Source organism: Poecilia reticulata, linkage group LG22 (genome assembly GCF_000633615.1).
Source record: "Poecilia reticulata strain Guanapo linkage group LG22, Guppy_female_1.0+MT, whole genome shotgun sequence".
Classification (NCBI taxonomy): domain Eukaryota; kingdom Metazoa; phylum Chordata; class Actinopteri; order Cyprinodontiformes; family Poeciliidae; genus Poecilia; species Poecilia reticulata.
This window is the reverse complement of record NC_024352.1, coordinates 14,735,406-14,760,441: the sequence shown is the minus strand read 5'-3', so window position 1 is coordinate 14,760,441 and position 25,036 is coordinate 14,735,406. Positions and strand designations below refer to the sequence as shown.

Sequence of the window (25,036 nt, the reverse complement as noted above, 5' to 3'; positions counted from 1 at the left end):
CGAAGGATCAGCACTTTTACTGTTACAGTTACCGTTCGGAAACTACCGTAATCAGTTCAGTTAAATCTAAACTTGGCAACTTTTTCTTTTTCAACTGTAATAAATGTGTTATTCAATTGACCTGTTATTACTCAAATGTTGGGTGTCTGCCCTCCTCTGCTGATGCTGCATCGCTGTGGAAAACCTGGAGTGGCTTATATGTGTATGTTTACTGTTTTTTTTACTTTGGGGTTGTGGCTTATAGTCCGGTGTGCCTCATAGTGCGGAAAATACGGACTATAATCCTTCCTGGATTTTTTTCTGTGAAGAACCCAGAGAGGGTTATTTGGTTATCATTTATTTCATTAATAGTGTTATTATTTATTTCCTGACTTTTGTTCTGTGAAGAACCCAGAGAATGTTATTTGATTGTGTTTTCTGGAAAACAATACATTTTTACATTTAGGCACTCCTGCAATCGTCACACCTTTTCTGTTACAAACTGACTCCGGCCCCCCACCAGAGAAGGGGGAAGTTATGTGGCCCTCACAGGAAAAAATGTGGGGACCCCTGTTCTAAATGGATGGATGGGTTTTATAGTGTATTTTCTGTGTTCTTGTAATATTATTTGATTTAAAAAAATATTCCAAAAAATCTTCGTTATTCTCAATGGAACAAAAGATAAAAGACACAGTTGAGGGAAGTAAAACTAATCAAGTATTGGATATGGTAAACATAACATATAATATGTGTTAATTCTTTGATGTAAACATCTAAATAATATGGTCATTGTCAATTTACAGAGTTATTTACATCTAGTTTCAGTTGTAGATTATTGTGCTAAACACAGATGAAGCCATCACATGGCTCAAAGGTAGAACAACGTTTTCAGACGCCATATTTTTCTTTGCAGCTGTCCTGAGTTTTATTCCCAACTCCAGGTTGTTCGTTACATAACTCCTTTTTCTTCTCATCCTTCTGCCAAGCTAAAAGTGCAATAAAATCTTAGACAACATGTAAATAACAGAAAGGTTTGCGAGAAGCCAACACCTCAAAATTGCAATAATCCATAGAAAATACATAAATCACTAGGATAGAGTACATTTTCTTTTAAAAACTAACTATTGGTCTCAGTTTTCTTAATTCATCTTTTTAAGGTTTTGATAAATCTTACTTGTTCCTGAGCCAGATAATCTGAGGTTTGGGGTTTCCCTCAGCCCTACAGGTGAAGTAAACAGTGTTTCCTGATGTAACATCGACATCCCGGGGCTCTGAGGTGATCCTCGGTACCTCTGCAACAAGAAAATTCAACAAGAAAAATGAATGACAATCACACTAATCAAAGCCCATGCTTTAATTTCACATTTCTATAACCCTAATAATACAGTAATATACAGAAAAGTTCAGAGTCAGTTTAATGGCTTTAGCCTGCACAGGTCTTGTGTCTCCAAACCAAACCACAAAGTTGGCGTGGGAGCGTTTGTGCTGATATTCTGTGTTGGGTTTTCTTCATATATATAAATCTGCAGTCCAGCCAAACATCTCTGCTTTAAGCTCTCCCATCTGAAGGACATTGTGCTCACAGTTGTGTGCAGCTCAGGTCTTTTCTCGCCATTTTCTACATTTGCTAAGACTAATTCCTAAGTGCAGATTGACAAACCCAAATTGTTTGGAAACAGCCTCATAACCATTCGTAGGGTGAGGGGGCAGGAACAACCGCATCCCCAAGATGATAGATGTTATTGTGTCAACAGGAGATAATGTATCTCGAATTAGTTTTCCATAACAACAGATGGTAAACTTATTTCTTACCACAACTGTACGGGGCCTCTGCCGAACCAGACCTGTTCTTACATCCATGCTGGAAGAATCTCTTAGCTAATTCAGATGCCAAATTCCAGAAGTTTCCAACAGGATGTACTTCCTGTACTCGGTGGTGATCTAGATTAATGGTCACCACAAGCATGTGAAATCTAAGACACACAGAAGCAACAAACAGGAACAGTTCCCATGTCCCAAAGGGAGATTCAGCCTCCCACTTTCACAGTGTCTGCTCACCAATTCAGGTCAGAAGCAACTCCTCTAAGCAATTTCCTCCAAAGTTCTCACACAAGCAACCGCTGCGATGACGACTGTTTCGCATCCACCAGCAAGTCAATCAGTACAAACACCATAACATCTCAAATCTAAGGGGATGGAAGTTGGACTGCAGCTCTTACTAGGCAGCGTACCACCCTGCATATAGGGTCTGAAGTGGACCATGAAGGAAAAGACAGATGGAAGGAGGTATAGAATGACTTTCACCATGTTTTCAGGAAGACATTCTTCTCCTGGATTTTAGGGAATGGGAGGGATACAGCAGGCAGGAGTGGGCACGTTAAGGCCATTAAAGTTAGCTTCTGTGATTAAACTGCGGTTAAGATACAGTTGCCTGGTTCAGACTGAGGGATTCAGAGGGAGCTGGAGAAAATACAGGTTTACAACAAGTGGATTTAGTTCTGGAGCCCGCATGGAATCAGACTGATTATGGAATTATCTGCATTTTCTCTTCCACTTTTGTCGCAAACAAGTGTGAATAAACTTACTGTTATTATCTCATCCAAAACAGATAAATTAGAGAACGGATTATTAACCATCCAATAGCTTGTCATACTTCCATTGTCAATTCTAGAAAGAACAGCACATCAAAAATGTGTAATATTCTGCAAAATTAGCACTTGAAAAAATACTCAATGCTGTGAAAGTTAATTCTCGTCTTTGCTTAAGTTTGAGAATTAAAATTAAATAGAAAAGAAATGGTAGAGATTATTATTAAATAACTTCAATGCGCAATAAATTAGCAGCAGTATAAATAATTATTGCTTTTACATAAAAGCAAAAACCATCCCTACTCAGCAAATAATTTGACATTTCTTTTGTAAGTGTAAAACTTATGCAAGTCGATTGAAAGGTTCAAATGAAAGAGCTTTTCTAATGCATAGACTGCAGCACAGGTAGAACCAGGAGGACTTCTGTCACAAGTACGAATGCAGATGTTTCTCTATGTCAAGGGTTTCTACACATTTTAAAATTCAAAATGACTGACTTCTTCAGACTTTAAATTATTAAATATTTTTGATCTCTTTTATAACATTTTGGATATGTTTCCATTTCTTTCTTTGACAAACTTTAAAAAAAAAAAAAAACATAAGCACAGTCCATGCTGTTCCAAACTTCTCATGATAGTGAGAACATTGCATAGGCTTATTAAATTTAATATTTGTGCTGTAAACATCCTTTCTACTTAAGATGCAAAATAAGATCAACTTTTATCCCCTCTCACTGATAAAGTGAACATCTGCTTGTTGTTGCAGTGACCACAGATTGACATTTCCTCCAGATGGGTAGATTTTTCCAGGAGCAAAACAGCTGCAGAGCTAAGACAAAGAACCGAAACATGCACCTGTGTGTACATCTGCAGTGTGTGGTTAGATTAAGCAGTTTATACCTGATTCAACACAGGTGCTGCTAGCAGGAAGGAAGGCTAAGCTATTGTCTGTATGTTTTAACAATGACTTTATCAAATGCTAAAGAAAGAAAAAAACAAATTGGATGGAAGTTGCAATGAAACTTTGCATGAGAAGTTGAGTTAGCATAGACCCAATAACTTTCTGTGGAACAGTGGTATTTGGGACCCACAGAGCAACAGTGCTTACATATAAGGTAAATATTTTTTGAACAGTACACAGGAGAATATCTTTGTTTGTGTGCATGACTTCACTTACCAGATTTAATTTTTTTTTCTCAGTTTCAAAATTAAACAAACACTGTTGACTACTATTGGCACTCTTTCTCTCCTACCTTTGGAAATCTAGATATTTTTTTTTTATTTTGTAAAAATACACTATTGTTTGGTTGTACCATAATGAAATGTCACAAAGTTCCAGGACTATGAATACTTTTCCCAGGTGCTATAAAATACCACTGAGGTGAAAACATTACTGCTACAAAGGGCTAAAAGCTGGTTTGAAGAAGCAACATGAAGACAAATCAAAATAAAGTGTTTATTTTTTTCTTCTGTCTGTACCGCAATTGAGCTCCTCAGCAGTGAGGGTGGCCACTGATCGGCCCTGGAGTCGACTGGGATGCTCGCAGGTGGCAGCAGCCTGGGCGTTTCCTGACTCGGCGTACTGCTTCAGCAGGTCGGCCAGCCACAGCAGCTCACAGTCACAGCTTAAAGCGTTAGAGTCCAGCCGCCTGCAAACATGGACAGAGGCAAAGAGCAAATCAGAAGACGTAAAAGGGCCTCTGGAAACATCACTGAAAAATGTGTACACATCTTTATGTGACTCAAACATATGTAGGAGTTTTGTGCTCATTATTATCTAATTTCAGTTGAATTGTTTGCGGAAACTAATGCTGTTAGACCCTAATTATCAATAAAATCAAAACGGTTGAAAGTTCTAAGATCATAATAGACTTCTTCAGCGTGAGAGCAGCATGGATATTTTGGACGAGCAATGGTCCGAGGGCCATTTTGGTTCATCAGTATGTCCTCATGAACCAAAACAATAAACTCCCCCATGTCACTTCTGGTACGATGCAGCAGGAGAACATCCCATCAACACCTTCTATTATTTTTTTTTTTTTAGGCTTCGACAAAATTAAAAGTAAAATAAGATGTTGCAGCTCATCAGTCATTATTTCCTCCTCATCTGAAGTTGTCAACTCGTGATAGTTGTTCGTCTATGTCTTGATCGTTGTGTTTACTACACATTGCAAATCACACATGACAAAAACACCATGACATGTACTGCAGCAGGAGGGGTTTCATAGGAGCTCGTCTTTGAAGGATGTGGTTGAAAATGAATGTGACCATGCATCGATAGTTCGACTTCGGCTTGACAATATATGCTAGAGCCTGAGGTTTAGATCACTGTTAGGGCAGGCTGTTTGCCTGATTTCCAAACACAATGGGGCCCACTAGAAACAAAAACTAGATCAGGTTGTTTGCCTGTTTAAAGGACAGGCAAACATGCCTATATAATTTAGGTTTAGGCCTAAATCGGGGTTATGCATATCATTAATACCGATTGAAGTCTAAAGAGGTACCGTATTTTCCGCACTTTAAGGCGCACCTAAAAACCTTCAATTTCTTCAAAAGCAGACAATGCACCTTATAATCCTGTGCGCCTTATATATGGACCAATATTGAGCCAYAACAGGTCTAGCAACTRCGGTAAGCAGCCGCCRACTTCATTTTCGCCCGTAGAAGAAGAAGCGCGCGGTGCATGCTAGGATAGTTGTCAGAACGCTGGTTTGTTAATAAAGTTTGACTGACCTCTCTACCAACTGACCGTCTAGAATCAGGTCGTTTGCAGGTCATTTAGCACCACGTTCTCCACAAACATGCTATGCGCGAACAGAGAGGGGTCACCATCGTCCGGCCACGCCCCGGCCCAGTCGCGGAAGGCTCTTGTCGCTGACCGGAGTTGGAGTGTTTTGTTGACATTCCAAACAAAACAATGCAGCAACAGTGCAAAATTTCGTGCAGCTCCATATAGTGGATGCATAATGTAACTACAGCCTCTACTGTAGCATCTATTCTATGCGCCTTATAATGCGGTGCGCCTTATATATATTTTAAAAAAGTTTTAAAATAGGCCATTCATTGAAGGTGCGCCTCATAATCCGGTGCGCCTTATAGTGTGGAAAATATGGTATATGATTAGCTTCAGGTATGTTGCTCAGCGGGACACAAAACCAAATGTTTTACTTCTACTGCATCGTAACCAATCAGGCTTCATAGACACAATCCCAAAAAATAAAAAAATCAGAGTGGAAACCTTGTCACCTAGTAAAAGAAAATCTGCTCATTCAGTTCAGGACTGCGTTGGTTTTACAGGTGTGGAAATAACATCACGTGTGGAAATGCAGCCTGAGTAGGTTTTGATTTCAATCCAGTCACACATGCACCTCAGAGCTGTCGACCTGCAATCACATTAGCTGTGTAGCAGCAGCACCGTTAAAAACACTCCTTTGTGACAGTTCATGAACTACAGTGTGTCTGGCACCACCAAATCCAGCTCAGTGCAAACAGTGGGGCCCACCAGAAAGAGACTGGGACAGATTGTTCTCACTGTGGGAACTGGTCTCACAGCCTGCACTCCTTTTCTGGTTCAGCTTTACTACAATGTGTCACCTAAAAAAGACGCTTTACAATGCTTTAATGATTTTTCACAGTATAATATTGTTCATATGTTTCTATATAAAAAGCCAAAATCACAGCAAAGTCAGTGTGATTAAATAGGCTTTTGACTCTCTTCTCGAACTCGTGTTCAAACATTAGAAGTAAATTTATGAGTTGGAAAAGAGGAACAAGAACACTTAAACAAGGGCTGATTTTTCCTCAGAAGATAAAACTGTCATAAAAAAATCTGACGTCAAGATTAAAAAATGCCATATTTCAGGAGAATGTAATCAGCGAGATGCTGTCATTTTAACGATGCATTTCAATGCTGCTCTAAAGATGTGTTTTTATTTAGGATTCTTTGCACTTACAATCGTTTCATGGACTGAAGATGAGCGAAGGTTCCTGGGATGAGCTGTGTTATTCTGTTATTGTGCAAAAACCTGACAGGGAGATAGAAACGGGAAAATGAACAAGTGACCAATAAAACAGGTAGTAGTGTGGAGACAGGATGTTGTTTTTGGTGACTTAATTTTCCGTTTTTTAAAAGAGGACAAATATCATTGTCCTTCCAAATAATGGCATAGCACATCTTTTTCCACTGTAGACACAACAAAGCATTTTCCTGTATATGCGAGACTTTTTGATCAATTTGACACACATTTCTGTATCCTTCCTTTCAGGAAACTGATTCAAAGATCTTTCTTGTCTCTGCTTTGACTGTGTCCATGGAAATCTTCCCCAACAACGGCTAGCCTGCGCACCTGGGAATTCCTTCCTTCCCCTATTCCTTTTTTTTCTTTCCTGCAGGTGTTCCATCTATTTGCACAGACTAAAGGCTGCAAGTACAAATACAGCAGGTTTAAAAAAAATGAAACAAGAACCTAACATATCATTAAGTCTATGAGAGACAAGAGAAGGAGGGAGCTTCAGAAAACCATGCTAATTATTGCAGCTAGCTAAATAAACAAAATCTTATAAACCTAGTCACAGTTATATAACAGTTTACTGCTTCATAAGAGCAGATTTTAACTGTATTGTGTCTGAACTAAAGATATTTTATGAATTTTGGCAAAAAGGTGACACAGAGTACACCTACAGTCGTTCCAACTTCGGCAGATGGCTGAAGGATTCCGGTTCCAGAGAATCGATGCTGTTGAAATGCAGGTAGCTGAAACAGAACAAAATGTACAAATAGGTATTTCAGGTTTCATGATTATGAAACGTTACATTATTCTATGGAATTGAATGGGAGGGGGTGGTGTGAACAGGATGGGATTTGGACAATAGTGTGTCAGAAATAACTATCGAGAAAACGGCACTGTGGATCTTGGCAGACTGCAGGAGTCTACATGTAGGCATTTATGACATATTTAAGTTTAAAATTTAAGGGTGCAGTTTTAAATTCAAGGAAGTACACGAGAAACACTTTCAAGAGAAAATCACTGAAGTATGCGATGTATGCAAAGATTCTGACAAACACTTGAGATGAGGTCAAAGCAACTAATTCTGGGTGCTTTCTATTTTTTATTAGTGTGAGTAATATTTAAATAGTTACGCTCGGTACCCAGTTACTGTAAATGTTATTGGTAAAGGGAAACTACTTTTTCAATTAGATCACAGAAGCCTATTTCTTCTCACCCTAAAGTAACTCAAGTGCCTTTTTAGCAAACTTCAGCTTTGGTTATTGTTACTGCATTCATACCCCCCAGATGAGTCAAGCAGACAAATGGGTAAATTCATAATTATGTCTAATTTCAGCCAATTCAGTAGTATAAAGCAGTTATTAATAAAGCACGAGAATCATGTTTTATATAAACAAGATGCAAGAGAAAAAAGATCAAGACATTTTTGTTTTGCATATTACAAACACAAATGGCAACTAAGGGTACTTTACATGACGAGTTTTTTCATATGATATGAAATCCGATTTGACCAAATTATATTAAAATCTGCCCAGATCACCTAATACAATCCAATAATAACGTCAGATTATTGGATTCAGATCCAATATCATACAGTCCAGTTTGTCCCAATTAAAATGCAATAGAATTAAATTCAGTTCTTTTGTAATGCTAATTAGTAAAATGTGACTTAAAAACATATGTAGAAAAGGGAAAAAAAGGGTTTTGTTTAGATAACTACAATATACTAAAATCAGCATTGCATTTGCATTTTCTCAGATTGGAGGCACAAAATATAAATGCAGAAAAAAAATCAGACAGTTGGATAAAAATAATCAATAAGGTTTCAAATTGGGATTGCTTTCACCTGAGAGTCCCCACTAATGCCGTGGTAAAACAAGCTAAAACAACAAAGAACCTTTTAAATGTCAGAGATCAGAGAGTAAAGCCATGATGAATTTATTTTAGGCCTACCTCATTAGTGGCTATAAATCATCAGGTTAGGCTGATTCAAACCAAAGCCACTGCATTTACTGACAGCAACTCAGACATGAGGCTTAGACACTCATGAATCACAGGAGGATCATCAACCACTGGTTTGGGATTCTCCTCAGCCAGAACAATGTCACAATGAGACTTCATGCCTTGGCATCTGTTTTAATAGAATTACTGGGATTTACAACTTGCCACCAACACATAAAGCATGACCTTATTGGGGGGAAATTCAGCCCAGCTGCTTGGTCTGACTCTGAAAATGAATTTTATCACATAGGTTATTTGTTGGTGATTGAGTTAAGAAAGAGGACAGCACATAAAAAATTGTCGTTAAGATGACCCACTAAAATATATAATGCATTTATACTGAGTTAAATTTGTTTGCGACTAAATTAAATGGATTATTGTGTTTTACTGCAAATATAATAAAAACAAACTCATCTTCTGTTTTGTCTCAAAGGGGGTTAAAATTTATTCATTCATGCATTTTTGCGTCTCAAAACAGTAATCAGTAATCAGGTGTGGTGAATTAATTTGAACTCATCTATCCAAGGGGATTTAAAGTTCAATCATGATTTCACATTGTAGCCAAACAATGGGCCGAGTTGGTTAGGATGTGTTTTAATTATTATTAATGCATGGAGTCACAATTCATACTGAAACATTAATAAAAACATACAATCTCAGGTTCCCACTGACTGCAGACAACATAAAAATTGAATAAAATGTAAAATTTATAATGTTTTTCCAAGCAACATTCCAGTTTGAACTTCTAGTTACTTTTCTTTTACAGCAGGCGCCAAACATTAGTCCAAGGGTCTCCAAATCCCCAAATTGTAGAGATGCACCGATCCGATATTAACAACCGTATCGGTCCCGATACTGAAAGAAGTTCTAGATCGGGTATGGTGACAATATGCCTGAGCTGTTTTTCAGTATCGGATCGGTATTGGACGATACTGAGCCTCAGATATCTGTATTAGTATCAAAAGAGAAAAAAGTGGATTGGTGCATCGCTACAAAACTGCACAATGTTCAGTACTTATGGGAAGCAGTTGAACTTTATCACAAACAAAGCACACACATTATGCACCGTTATCTAGAAAAAATAAAACACACACACACACAAGATTACAGCAAATCTTAGGGGAGGTGTGATTTTTGCAGCAAGAAGACAGACGTAGGTCAAAGCTTTGTTCTATAATACTCCTGGCTGCAGCACAACACTGCAACATGTTAAGTTTTAAAGCTTCAATGGTGTCGGGCGGGGCAAAGCTGCCATGATCACCATGCGACTCATGCAGAGGGAGTCAAAGTGGGTCACAGCGCAGCAAAGGTCAGGTGCACAAATGGCATGCATAGTGGCAACAAAAACGGGGAAAGGGCCGACGCATGCAGCAGCATGATGCCCATCTACTACCTAAGAAGTAAAGAGCATGCTTTGATGTATGCATTGTACGACTCATAAGCATGTCAGCTTTGCCAGGCTTTGGGATTTCTTTACAGAGATCCTCAGGAGAGGGGAGAGGGGTCAAGCCATGTACAAATGGGTAGAAGAAGGCAGAACGCTGCGAGCAAATAGAAAAGGTGAATGAAGAACTCGGTCACTTACAGTTGCTCAAGAGAGACAAGGCCCTTAAATGCTTGTCTGTCAATTGATTGGATTTCATTCTTGTACAAATAGCTGAAAGGAGAGATAATCAGTGACATTAGTAACACTCACACATCTTAATTTTCCCTAATTATAGAGAAAAAGCACAGAGTCCCTATAGCATTTTATAAAAATAACTTAATTTGCCCCAAAAAATTAAGTAGGGCAACTTTCACAATATTTTTTTGTTCCTGGTGATGAATTAAAAACCTATAAACAAATTCATCTAACTCAATGTTTTCTGCCTACAATAAAAAAGCCACTATCTTTCTGTAAACATGCAAAGCATACAACTAAGGAATAAAGGGATATCGTACAAAGTGAATGCCTAAGAGCTGTCCATAGTAGTTGTTGACCAATTGCTCATTTTTCTTGCTTGCAAATTAATACAACAAACATTTAAGGTATATATTATATAGACATTTCAATGTGTTTCATTAAACAGCAACTTCTTTGCTCAGTATCAATCACCTTCCATAAGAATAGTTTGAAGTGAAAAGTCAATAGTCTCAGAGTTGCTCAACAGGCTCACTCAGAATAAGTAGTAAGTTGCTATACCCACACCATAAGAAAACCATTTGCTGTCTTTTCAGTGATCTAAATAGTTACCAAAATGCCAAAAACAAATAAAAATGTGGGAAATGATCAAAGTAATAAAAAATAAAAAAAACATAAAAAATGTCCGTGGGTGAAATGTTTTGCTGCAAGTCCCATGTAGTAATGTACAACAGGCTGGAATCATAAACGCAATGTTCAGGATCACCAGGCGCCCCTGAAAGGCAAACCGCCCTCCTCATGTGTGTTATTCTTCCACAATACATGTCAAAGAAATGTGAGCCTAGAAAAGCAATAGCTTCCAGCTGTGCATCCTTTCATCTCCCATTACACACTTCATGATTTTAACCCGGGACATAATGAGAAATCCAGATCTCCACCAGAACAAGAATAAAAAAAAAAGCAAAAAAAAAAAMAAAAAAAAAAAAAACAAAACATTGAAACAAGAAGATTACAAAATGCTGAGTTCTTTTATAGAACAGGAAACCACCAAGACAATTTGAGTTAAACTTTGGTTGAACAGAATCGCTCTGTAATTAAAATCAAACAAAATAGTTAAATAGAGACATAATAGTAAGATAAAGGACCACTATGTCATGTTTTTGAATGAGTCAGCAGGAAATTATCCCAAAGTTCATAAATCTGAGATAGACACTAGAAATTGTGAAAATGCCTGTCATTCAAGCAGCAGCCACAGTGCCACCCAGACTGCAGCGCCATTGGTAAGTTTAACCTTCTGTGGGTAGACTAAATAGCAAGATGTCCATTTTGGATTAAATGAGCCATTTTTGTGACTTAAACTTACAACTTTGAAAAGCACTTAAAGCCACGTTTACTCCATCTGTCCAGCACATTCAACAGACTTCAACCGTATTGTTTAGACCAATAAATGAACAACATCTAACTTCAAAATACATAAAGAAAATAGGGAGACTGAACTTAAAGTGTGATGAGACACTTTAACGTCAAAAAACCTAATGTTACCCAGCAACAGCAAGAATACAAAGATACTTAGTGTGAAAAATGGCCTTGCATGTCATTCAATTAATCTGCCTTTCCACCGCTTCTGACTCTTACGCCCTTTCCCTCTTTGCTACAGGTAAACTTAACTAATAAATTAGCCAAAAGCGTCTTGCTCAAATAGATCAGATTGAAATGTCTGGAGAATGTTTCAACAACTCTGATGAAATTTGTTCCTTCACCAACATTAAATCAGAAGGCAGATTACCTTTCACAAAATTGTTCCATCAGTAAAGTAATTGTTTTCAAAATGTTATTTTTGAGATGTTTAACTTTTCATTTTCAATTGTTTTTAGATAATATATTTTGATACACTACGAAAACATAACCATCCAAAAATGGATGCAAACACAACACACTGCTGCAATGTGAAAAAAAAAGAAAACTTTTTGATTCTCTAACAAGAAACAGCATCTGTTTAAGAAAACAACCAGAAAACTCTTTGCATGTTTACATCAGTCTGATCTGTTTATTGAGCTGGTTCTTACAGAGAAAAGAAAGCTCACCATTAAGCTTTTACTGCATTGCAGATGAATCAGAGAAAGCTACACTGTGCTTCGAAGAAAGTGAAGAGGTTAGATGGGAACTTCCGGCTTTAAGCTCTGACTAGCAGGAAGATGTAACCTTCAACAATCACTAAGGTTCCTGCAGCGGTACAGTCCTCAGATCAGCTGCGTTTTGATGGGGAGGGGCTCCCTAAAAGTGACTAAAACAGCTGCAGGATTTAATTACAAACATGAGGGAAGACCGTAAGGAATCTGAAGGCTCTTGTTTGGAATCCAGTGGAGAGGAAAACAAAAAAGCTGAATTGCTCTTGTCTCAAGCCTCTTTGTTCCTACCTGCTGTGAAGTTGGACTCAAACATTTTCGGGAAACAGTAATTACATCTAATTTCAGTTGTTTTAGGTCAAATGGACTGAACCATGGTGTGATTGTAGACCTAAATGTGGTCTGCTTTGGAGCCAAAACAAAACAAAGAAATCAGTTTTGCAAAAAAGTGAATATTTTTCACTTTTACAATTGCTGTTTCTTTAATTTCACAGATTTAACAAGAAGTCCAGAAAGTTAGCTAGTTTGGCGGTAATCCAAAGTATTGTATTTACCTCCCTTTGACAGGACAATACTATTAAGGGTTATCTAAAAATATCCTTTAAATAAACAAGCTGAAACCTTCTGAGAGGACATAAACTGAAATTTTTAAAATAAAAAACCCCACAAAGAACGCCGACTCCAATTAAAAACATTCTGTTCTTGACTTTTGCTTTGGAATTGTTTTGATTAAGAGAAACTTTACTTATTTGTTCACGTCAATGGAAACAGACTTAGTGGGGGACAGACTTTGTCCTCTGAAGTTCTTTTCATCTTGGTAAATAACTCAGCTTGCACTGATCAGTAAAGAGGCACAGCCACTTGGTTCCAGTAACAGTCTCCCACCAGAGTCAGAGCACTTTTCTGCACACCGCTAAGGCAAATAACTAATTTATATACAGAGTTCTAAGTGTTTTCAGTGAAACACACCCAAAAAGAAGTAACAACCACTTCTTGTTACTAAAAAGCTGATGTATGACTCAGATCAACTTTTCCAGCATACGGTCATATTTAGTAAATTAGAATAAGTATTCCAATGAGGCTTATTTGTCAGGTTAAGTTACTCCAAATAGCTACCTAGAGCTTAATAATACTATTTATTAGGCACACATTTTTTGGTTTAAAGTGTTTTCAATTGGTCTTTTGTAATAAATGTTAAATGTTGGGTTTTCATCAGCTATATGTGAAAAATTCTAAGTAACATAAAACATAACATAAACAAATGCTTAAAAATAACAGTTTGTGTGTAATTAATCCTTTAAATTGGTTTGACTTAGTGAATTGAGTTACTGGAATAAATGGACTTTCAATGCTACTCTAATCAATTGAATATGACCACATAGTTGACACACAGAGATCTGGGTCCAGATGGAAATGCATTAGTCGATTTATGAAGAGTGATAACAGCATTGTGTTGATTTCCTACAGTAAGCTTTCAATACCATTTTATATTAGAAGCAGTTTCAAAGTCACACACTCTTCTTGGGTGAAAGTGCAGTGGCTGCACAAACAATTTTACAAATATCCAAAAGCAAAGACAACTTAATTTAGGGCTTGCATTTTAAACTCTCATCAACATCTTAGGCTAGTGATCATCACAATTAGCGCTGCTAAAAATTACTAGTGTTAAACAACAATCTATGTGTGGTGACGAGAAAAACTAGAATTTTCTTTGGTATGTTCAAATGTCTGCTAACACACAAAGAAAAGTCAGGTCCCAAACAACAAGCAGTAGAATTAGAAAATGGCTACAAGGTCTAGCTTTTTGCTATAGCAGCTAAAGTGAATAGCTATTTCAGTTTTAAGTAGGATGTTACATTGTTAGCACTTCCTTGACCTTAATATAGCCCATGTTCTTCCAACATCCATAGACATCCATATAGAAGTGTTATATATATATATATATATATATATATGCAAGACTGTTTTTTTCCTTAATATAACATAGAATTTGTTTCAAGATCAGATTAGGCTACATATAAAAAAAAATTATCTGTGACCAGCTTTCACTCCAGAATGCTTATAAATAAAAACCTTCTGTCTGGTACCCAATGGAGATTCGTGGATGAATGGAGCTCTGTGCGAGCCCCTCCTTCTGCTGCCCGCAACCAATTAAAATGAGAAAATGAGATCCTGGGGTCCTGGAGTGCTGCTTTTCACAACAACATGCATGCAAGATACTCTCCTCATTCTTTGCCCCAAGCAGAAGATGCTACCACCCCATTGACTGCACATGCATAAAAAGGATAGATAACATGCTCAGGACACAGCTGGCATAAGAATACTTTGAAAAAAAAAACTATTTTCATAAAGCTACTCCTCCCTCTAGCAATACCCTGGAGTCCTCACTGCAAGAATTTTGCTTCACTGTGGGCATATAATTTCCCAAATGACATTCTGCATGATTCATAACAATACCCTCCTTCACAAACACACATAAAAAAATAAATAAAAAAATATGAAAAAGAGTCAGGCGCAATGATCACCAGATTCTCCCAGGAGTTACTTTAGCTGTAAGATTGGATAAGAAATACTCAAAAGGTTAAGCAAAAATTGGTTTTGCATCATTTGAGAACCAATGATTAACATCCCTCTTAAACATATAAGGGAACAAAATTAAATGCAGCAAAACTTACAGATACTTGAGGTTTTCTAGGTCTTCAAACGCTCCCCTGGGAATCCTTCGTATATGATTGTTGTTGAGGAGACTGTGAAAGAAGGACAGGGAGCGAAAGTTAGTAAGCTGCAGATTATCTTGGTGTCGCAATTGTTTCATTTCCAATTCACTTTTGAGCAATGTCAAATGAACTTGTTAGGTTCAATAGTCTCGGACAACATGTTGTGTTTGAGTCCTTACACAATCACAGCATCTGTGAAGAAATATCGCTACCAAAGAAAAGTGAAACACTTAAACGACAGATACAGAAAAGTCAAGGAAAGTAACAATAGTTAGGGGGGAGACACAACCAGTGTTCCATATGAGGAACTTATCTTGGTAGTTGGAGACAGAGTTTTGTTTTGTCCTGTTGAGGGACAAACCCTTGACGCAGAGCAGGGCCGACTCCCATGAGGAGCCATTACAGAACTCAACAGAGCAAGCGGAAGAAGTCGGAAAAAAGAGCAAAATAGAGCTGTTCTGTCTTTACAGTGGCTATACAAATATGTTTTGATAGTTTTTGAGGGGTGCATTGTACTACTAGGTTTGGACACATTCACTCAGTGCTATCTACTTTCCGTCAAGTGTTAGCTCTGAACAGGCCCACTGAAGCAAAACAGTCTGGGGAATCCTGCAGGTGAGGTATATCTGCTAAGAGTGGAAAATGGCTGTGCTCCAACAACTTAATCTACTTCCTGCCTTTTCAGGGGAAAAAAATACTATATGGAGCTTTTACAGGATTGTTGCAATGAAGACCTGATCTGCCGGTAAAGATTCTATTTATAACACACAAAATAAAATTATTGAAAAATAATTATCTGGCAAAGGAGCAGATGTTTTTCTAGAGTTATTATTACTACTGCTTTTAAGTGTTTAAAGCTTCACCATGACATTGCTCCTGATCTGTCAATAATGTTGTCTAACCGACCTCTGTGACCTCCCCAATATGCTGCATTCATACTTAACTTACAATATTCAAGCTGCATTAAATGGGTCACCTCTGAAGGGAAAGTGGTATTATGAATTTTGTTTAGGAGAATCATACACTCAATGCACATCTCGCTTCACAGTCTGGGTTTTCTCCCACGGACTAGGATTCCTTTGGTGGAATTTGTACTGAAACCAATTAATAATTTTCATGGTAAAGTGTTTGGGACTAATATTCTTGAAAATTCAGAGCTGTTCTCTTTACATTTTAATCAGGGATGTCTCTATTCATCCTTCCTTCAGTTATACAAATTCAGCCAGTATGACATGCTGCCAGACAGCCCACCCCAGGAATCTTCTGAAAAAGTCACAAATGTACCTATTGGTTCTTGGAGAAGTCCTCTGATCGTTTCTTTGACTTCTCTACCAGAAGTCCAATGAGAGGCGCCTCAGTGTAGCTGCCTTATGGTGAAATAATGTTCTGAAATTCAGAATTATGGCTGCAATGGTACTGACAGGAACATCCAGACGTTTAGAAATGCAGCCGTAACCTTTGTCATTACTACACTGTGCTACACTAAGACTTTTTCGTGAAGGTTGTTTTTTCTTTTCAGTAATCAAACTCTGTGCAGTAATTTAAAACAAACAGATTTCAGCTGGTTTCTTGACTTTCTAAGGCTTTTGCACATCCTTTTTGTAAATACTTACTCTATCGCATTTATTTAATAATTTGCAATAAATGTATTTGTATGTGTGGACAACTTTATGCGTGTGTTGTGATTTTGTTTGCTTATGAAATATATTTACTGACAAAAGAAATGCTGGTGTGTTCAGTACTGGTTTTACCCAAGGTGTACCTGGAAAGAAAATTGTTTAAATTTTACAGTGCATGTTTTGCTTTCTTTTGGGCGTATTTCTTTTACTTCACAGCATTCTTCAAGAACAGATGAAGAAACAGCTCAACCCCTTCAGCAAATATTTAGATAAGGTGGAGCTTATGAAATCACCTGAAAACTGGAAAGATAACTAAAAAAGGAAGCATGACAAAAAAACATTTCTTATGAATATGAGTATGCTAAATATGTGTGTTAGTGCAAAATATAAGAGAAAAAACACAAATGCAGGGGGAAGTAAAAAAAAAAAAAAGAGGAATTCTACTAAAATTATATTCTGAACCCAGTTTGTGAAACCACAGAAGAAGAGCTTGGAAATGTTCTTGCCTCTCATACAGAGACAGGGCGACTTACAGTGTGTTGAGGTTTGTTAATCGCCTGAAGGAGCCTGGTTGTAAATCCTTGATTTTGTTGAATCTCAGGTCTCTGAAAGAAAAAAAAAACAAAAAGAATGTGTTAATCGTTGAGGATATTTCATTATGTTAGTACGATAAGTGATACCCAATCACTGTCAGGAAAATCCCAAAGTATTACAGGATGCTCATCTCACAAGTATTTCTTTGTTAGGGCTTTAATCTTCTTGGGGGATTTCAATAACGTTTGCCTTAAAGATAACAAGCACAGGGTTGTTTGCTGCAGTCAGCAGGCTTTAGAATCTGTCTCCTGTTTCTCTCTAATTGAATGAGTCAGCAAAAATGGAACACAAAGCCGACATATAATGACTTTGCATCTTATCTTTTAGAAACCGAAGTAAAATCACTCTTTATTATGTGACATTAGCAGCATAGAAAAAAATGTACTTTTTTTTCTTTTAAGGCTTTTGTGGTACTAGTGGCCTTTTTTCACAGCAGCAAGTTAAGGTAAGAGGAAAAATGGATGTTCATCAAAGATAAAAAAAAATACACCTTCCCTCTTAATTTTACTATATGCAGACTTATTAATTTAAAGAAAGTATAAAAAAATGTATTTCATCATATTATAGCATTTTACTGAACAGCTTAATTCAAACTCAACCAAAGTTTTTCAGTTGGGTTGCAGACCGAACTTTAATTTCACAGCATTAAACAGACAAAAACTCTCTAAGTGTCCCATCATGAACTTTGACATTGGTTATATTAACTGAGACCTGAAGAGACTGAAAACGCTCCTGGGTTTGTTGTTGTTTTTTTTTTTGAGGATCAGAATGAACTTGCTGGGACCTTCGCGGCTGTAAACACTGCGAGCTGTCTTCAATGTTTTTCACTTGTATATAATGACTGCCTCAGCAGAATGATGACTTTCTAACATTTTGGACAAAAACAGTTCTGCTTTATATATCAGGGATGCAAGCTGGTAATTAAACACATATTGTGAGATATCTAACCAAATATTAGATCACTTTCAAAAGATTAATGTTGTCAATCCTGTGTAAAATGAACCAGACCAAAATGTTCAGATGGATCTGAGAAACTGACTACAGTTTCCAGGCCTGGGCGTTCTTCTAGAAAGCTCACTTGACCCTGTAAGAGTTCAGCCTGCCTCAAAGTGCTGACTTTTCACTGTAAACAATCTCTGCCTGGTTCAGAAAGACATAACATACTTTCGCTATCTTGCAAAACTGTCAAGACATCAGCTCGACGGAAGGCTTGAGATTAAAATGTTCTAGGTTTTGTAGAAAAACACTTTTTCTTTTGCTTTTGTGTTTTGTTCCTGCAAAAAAAATATTGAAGTTGTTTTTCTCAATGGGGTATTTAATGTTTCTTGATTCTGCATGCTTTTAGTTAACTTAATAAATAACAATTATAAAAAAAGGAAAAACTTACGCAACACTAAGTCACCTTGTTTTGACTTTTAGTGATGAAAGAAAGCATGAGTCTGAGGCTTAACTTTGCTGCTAAATAGCAAATAGTATACCATCTCCGAGTAGGTAAACCTTAAGAGACAAAGCAGAAAAATATTTAAAATATATACTAAAAACAAGTGAAGTGGTCTCACCAGGATCCTAGAGTTTATTTTTGACCAGTGAGTGTTTCACAAACAAACAACAGAAGACCTTTACAAATCCTAAAGTCTGTATCACAATGAACCAGGTCAGTTACAAACGCTTCCTCCAATTGTTTGGCACGTTTATTGACACAGCTTGGTTGTAGACTTTGGTGGAAGACACACCGTACAATTTAAATCTCCAATGTGACATCAGCAAACAAGGATGAACACACTTTTTTGGAATTAAATTCCCACTTAAATGCTCCTGAGTCTAGTGTCATCTTAACCCACTTTAGCTGAAGTTGTCTGTCAGGATCACAGTCACCCGTTAGCAGTATTTTTTTTTTTTGTTGGACTTGTACAATCTTTAAAATCAAGAAAGCTTAAGCCAGTCTGTGAATTAGAAAGAGACGAGCACATTCAGAGTGAGTTGTCTTCCTTGGAAATGAGATACTCTCACAGCAGCAAGTTAAGGTAACATTCTCTGCAAGGTAGCATTGCAGGACGCATTTCGCAGACATGCTGAGGCAGACACACTGTCTTGCCTCCTCTGGGCCTGAGGGATGAGGAGCAGGATAAATGAACAAGGCTACGTGCTAATTCAGGCAGCACCTATCGCACATAGCACACATAAGTGCAACAGATTTTTGGTGAGGTCATTCTTATAATGTTTTTAATGATTTGAAAAAAACGACTCGGTTTCACATATTACAGCTGTAAGAGATAATAGCAGGACATTAGGTGGTTAACGGCACTTCTGACTTTTCAGATTGTATTCAAACAACTCTGTTTCTTTCTGCAGAAGGCTAAATAAGGTCAGGCAGAAAGGACAAGATTGGCTCAGCTGTTGTCTGAAGGGAAGGAAATGCTCAACTGATTAGAAAGTCCTGAGAGTCTACAAGCGACACTGAAAACAGACTCTGGATTATGTGTGGAATGTTTAAGTGGCACAGTGACATTAAGGTGCCTTGATCTTAGATTTTGTAAAGAAAAATGAACATTTGCATTCGTGTTAAATGTTGATCACTATAAAATACATTTTAAGGACAATTTGTCTTAGCTAAAGCCATGTTAACTCTCTTCTTGCAAGCATGCAAAAAAAAAAAAGGTTAATTCCACGTTTCAGTGACTAAAGATTATCCACTGTTATGGCAGTCTGTCATCTTACTTAGTCTTTGTTTAGGAAAAACTGGAAATTAGAGAGGAAATGACTCACCTCATAGCCAGCAAAAACATAGAATAAACTATGTCAGGGACATTTAGCAAGCAAAACATTTTAAACTCATTCAGCAAATTAAGTGGCCAAGGAATGCCGTAGTGTTGTTTTAGAAAATTCCAACAATTTCATTAGATTTGTTGTGGAACTCATTAAAGAAGTATGTTAACCCGCAGTAACGAGGTTTGACAGCAAGAAAACCAGAGGGAAGTTTAAAAAATTAATGCTAACAACCCTGTGAAAGGGTTGACGGACCCCGTTCTGGCTTTGCCTAAACACATGGCTGGAAAATGAACAGCCTACCAGGCTCAATTACCCACACAGGAAGATAGACCCATAATTCAAGCTGATAAAAACAAAGCCTGAAGTTAAACTCCCCCGTATGGTTTTGCACTAAACTTTGACATTTTTCCCAAGAAGTGATTTTGTTTACTTGGGATTTTGACACAAACTAAGTTCATGACGGTGAATTGTTTGGGTGATAGAGTGATTATATGCTGTTTGCCACAGACCTTTCTTGTCAATATTCCAAGTTGTTGTTTTTTTTAACTTGAATTTGAAAAGCTGTCTGTCCATCCATCCGTCCGTCTGTCCATGTTAGTGTTGTATCTTTTTTTATTTTTACCAAAACCACTGTCTCCTAAAGTTATTCCCCAAGGCCTAATGCCTTACTTGTTTTACAATTAATGGATCATTAAACATGATCCATTAATTTACTCGCAAACTTTATGACATATTAAGGATGTAAATCAGCCATTTGATTCAGATGTGCTGGAGCAGGCACACATCTAAACAGCTGAGGTTCCTGATGACCTGTGTTGAGAAACCTAAAATTCTGTTAAAATGTTCAAAATCAACAATCTTTTGATGGAAGATGCTACACTAATACATGACAGTAGAAAATGACCAAACTTTATGATGTTAATCAGCTTATTCTCAAGCCAAGTGTATACAGCTGATTAGTAATCTGACTACTGCCCCAATAAACTTGCTTTTACACCAAACAGATACACAAAAGCCCTGTTTACACAGAGCTGCTCCTCAATTAATAAACTGCAACATTTTTGTTGTGATCCAGCTGATTTTTCTTTTTTGTTTCACACTGAGCACTTCGTTCATCGACGATGGAGATGGGTTACTGTTTACCATGAGGTGGAAGCTAGTGAGGTCTAAGCTAAGGGTTAAAAGCGCATGTGTGTTTGACAACATATTAAAGTCACAGCACCATATAGCGGCCTGGCATGACAACCAAAGCTGACTCAAGGTGTCATCATCTGAAAATACCAGCAATTTCCAGGCAGCGATCTCGTGTAAACGTAGCCAAAGAGTATGACACTGCTTTTGGTTTTGTTTAAGATCTTACGTGAAGAAAAAATGACCTGTCTATGAAGACGTGGCTTTAAGAGATGGACCAGGAGTTACATGAAGTTTTTCTAGTGTTAAACGAGAATGGTAATCACCCAATAGAAATTCAAAAGTTGCCAAAATGACACTGTCACTATTTCTTGTAAAGAGTTTATGAATTTACCTATGGTTTTTATGTTGTTGCCATGGCTGTCTTGTCTCTCTCTCAGGTCTCTCTTGTAAATATGACAAGTCTCAAGAGATTTTCCTGTATAAATAAAGGATTATATTGTGTGTAATCACTTCCAGCTCAAATGATGTAATGGTTACAGACTGAAGTAAGTGATTCCTCATAAGGCTTGACCAACAGCACAACAGTAAGAAGTCCGTAGATCCGCAGAACCCAGTGAACCCCTAAGCTGGCAGCAGCAGCCGATTCAGAGAGTTGTGCTGTAGTAATGTAAACTGTTGAAGTGGAAGACCTACTTTCAGCAACTGAGAATCTGCCAAATTCCCCTCATAATGGAGTGACTGATCAAAAGGATGATCCACCATGTCAAAAAATAGAGGGGTGATGAGCAAGGATCTTGACCTTTTGCTAATCAGAATACTCAAACTATTCATCCATCCATACATCCATGAATACATTGTCAACAGATACTTATCCTTGCAAGGTCTTGTAGGGGCTAGTGTCTATGTCCAGCAGTTGTTACAGACAAACCCAATATTTATGGTAATGTTTTACAAGAAAGCTGAGCAGCAAGCTGCTGATTTCTAAGTAAAAACAGCTTACTGCTGTTAAGGATTCAGTGCAGAAAGCACTGCTTCTTGAGAATTAATATATTTAGCATTGAAAAATAAATAATCTTACAATAGGCAATGAGAAATAAAACTAATGCAGCATAAATGATTCAACTCCCAAGCTCTTGTAGACTGGCTGAGTGACAAAAACTCTTTCTGAGAACTCCCCAGCTGTTCTGCTTTAGCAATTCGTGGGAGTAAGGCCAATGGATCTCCCATCAACAACTGTCTTGGGTCCTATTGCTGTGTGCAAGTGAGTAAAGCTTTGGGGATTTCTGCCCTTGCATTCCATAAAGCTGCAGAGACTGACCTCCTCATACAACCTGACTGCAGCAAATTCCAGCAGAACAGACACCAACGACTCTTACTGATTCACCCTGTCTGTCTCTCAGGAACACCAGGCCAACGTTTAGGATAAATTAGTGGAAATGAATGGTTGACCTGAAGTAATGGAACATTAGTACTTAATCCATATTTAAACTCCTGGTGTATGGGGTAGAGCAGAGTCCTCAAGGCGCAATAACATTGAGTAAAAATGGTTTCTTATATATATATATATATATATATATATATATATATATATATAGTCATTGAAGCAAAAGTATTAAAATAAGAACCTGTTAAATCTGACACACCCATTTGTTTTTCTGATGTTTATAGTAACACAAGTTACTATGTGGGTATTAGCTGACTAGCTAGTTAGTCTTTGAAACCAGCCTGTAATAGTCTTCTTTACAGGCAATTAACGTGTGCCCATTTTAAAATGTTTATTTTTTCCAAGTAGTTTGTGACATGCTGTCCTGTGGTGTAGGCAGAGAGGACTATTGAAGGCTTTTTCTTAAGTCGGCCATAAACGGAGTGCTGGATACTGGCCAGAACAAGGAGACTGTGGCCCAGTAACAAACAATATATACTTTTTTTTCTGATTCTGGTTATTTACTCATCTCATTTTTGAATACGCAAACACAAGCGTTTCACAAACTGCGCTCTGTCACTGGCTACTATCAATTCCCAAATTATAACAAAAGGCTGATTATTTATAGAAGTATTGGCTATGGTGCCTATGGCTCAGTAGTCTTCATTTTGTCCCTTTTAGAGTGCCATGAGAAAAATCCGATTCACAATGTGCACAGTGCATGAGATCACAAAAATGAACTCCAGATCTTTTCAAGCCTACCATTTCCAAGATGCAAAGCAAGTGACAGAAAGGGTTCAAAGCATACGCTGACAAAAACAATCTACCGAACCTTGCCTGAACTGTTAACAAATCTGTGAGAAGGAATACGGCGGGGTCATTACAGCATTACAGAGAGGGAACGTAATATTCTGTCGCCCCTCAAACAGACAGTCCAAAGAGAAAACAGCTGAATCATTATGATGTAGGCCCGAAGTAATGCAAAGGGTGGAGGAGGGGGGCTTTAAACGAGCTCTTGGCACAAAACGTATTCATTGTTTTTAATGTTTTTGTGCCACAAAACAATGAAACACTGAGTTTTAAGAGTTTAACATGCGTAACGGAAAAGATGCAAAAAAATCTAAAAGTGGAGCTAATTATATTGAAGCTATAATTTAGCACCCAAAGAGTGAAATACTTTAGGTTTAACAGTGAAGGAAAATAACGACTATCTTTAGTTTTCTTCGAGAATCTCCACAACCACGTCCCGTTTGTCGGAAAATTGAAAACAGTCCTGATCTTTTCGGCGAACATCCCAGGTCAAGTGTCACTGTAGCACAAAAGTTTGAAAGAACCTAAAGCCGCAGGATTTCAGACACTGCATTTTCTCTTTGACTACAAGCGTCAAAAACACACAGCTTTGTAATGTGATTCCATAAATTGCAGCACATAAAGAGGCTTCCTCGCAGTCTCACCCAGGAGAACTGCAGTTCCGGGTAGCTCAAGGAACATTTCAAATGGCAGACTAAAAGAAGTCACGTCCTGACATGACGGCCCAGCGAAGTGGAGAGAAGAGTGGGGGGAGCAACAAGTGGCTGCAGCTTCAAAGCCCACAGACATAAAAGCTGGTGGGAAACCAGTTTGCTCTCCTGTGCTGATCATCCCTGTAAAATACAGACCCTTCCTGTCGTAGGACTTTCATCTTCCCTTTGAGGGGAATCCGGGCAAAGCTCTGTCCACGGCTGTGGGCTGACCACAGATATTAGAGGACAGAACGCATTCTGAGTGTGTGGCAAGGGTAACTTGTCCATTTGCTGCCATAGAATGTGGCTATTTATAGGGCCATGTTTTTATAGACTGCATTCTGGAGATTTCAGACTGGCACATATCTGGAGGGATTGGCCAGATGTTGAGCTTTGTGTCCAGACAGTCTGTGAAAGGAAACCGTTTAGCACACTCGTGACAAGGAGGAGCCATTCACAAGTGCTTGTTGAGGTAGAAGAATTTCCTTCCTTTCATCTGAGAAGGTCAAACTCAGACAACCAAACTAATCCAGGGTTTGTCTACACGTTCAACACATATTCATGCTGGAAATTTTGTCCAGTAAGTAACGTATTATTTGGCTGTACAAGAATTGCTAATGAAATCATATGTGCACGAGTGAAATGCTATTGGCTTATGCTGAACTCAGTTGAGGAACCTTATTTTTGCAGCTCTGCTCCTCCTTCATGAACTCCAACAAGCAGGTGAAAACATCTTAACATTTTATTAACCTCTGTTCTAAGATCCCCACGTGCCTTTTCTGCGTGGTAAATGTTTGTGTTAGGACCCACCTTACTGCAATTCTTTATAAATCAATGTGACAGAATACCAGAAGTCCCCAGGGTCAATTTTTTTTTACCCCCCACGCATGCATTAGATTCTCGGTTTATCCGGTGGTGGTTTCCCGTTAGTTAGTGGAGCGAAGGAGGGGAAAGGAG

At 37.9% G+C, this 25,036-nt stretch overlaps 1 protein-coding gene across 1 annotated transcript in view; it reads right to left on the bottom strand.

Annotated features, from left to right (window-relative positions):
- pxdn (peroxidasin) overlaps nt 1-20,022 on the bottom strand; it is a 38,736-nt gene extending 18,714 nt beyond the window's left edge. The window contains exons 1-8 of the mRNA XM_008399721.1: nt 20,018-20,022; nt 17,191-17,262; nt 14,997-15,068; nt 10,160-10,231; nt 7,248-7,319; nt 6,520-6,591; nt 4,046-4,215; nt 1,154-1,271 (exon numbers count right to left, since the gene is read on the bottom strand). Coding sequence (XP_008397943.1) covers nt 1,154-1,271; nt 4,046-4,215; nt 6,520-6,591; nt 7,248-7,319; nt 10,160-10,231; nt 14,997-15,068; nt 17,191-17,262; nt 20,018-20,022 — 653 coding nt within the window. The remainder of the gene's footprint in view (nt 1-1,153; nt 1,272-4,045; nt 4,216-6,519; nt 6,592-7,247; nt 7,320-10,159; nt 10,232-14,996; nt 15,069-17,190; nt 17,263-20,017) is intronic.
- Nucleotides 20,023-25,036: the final 5,014 nt, after the last annotated feature.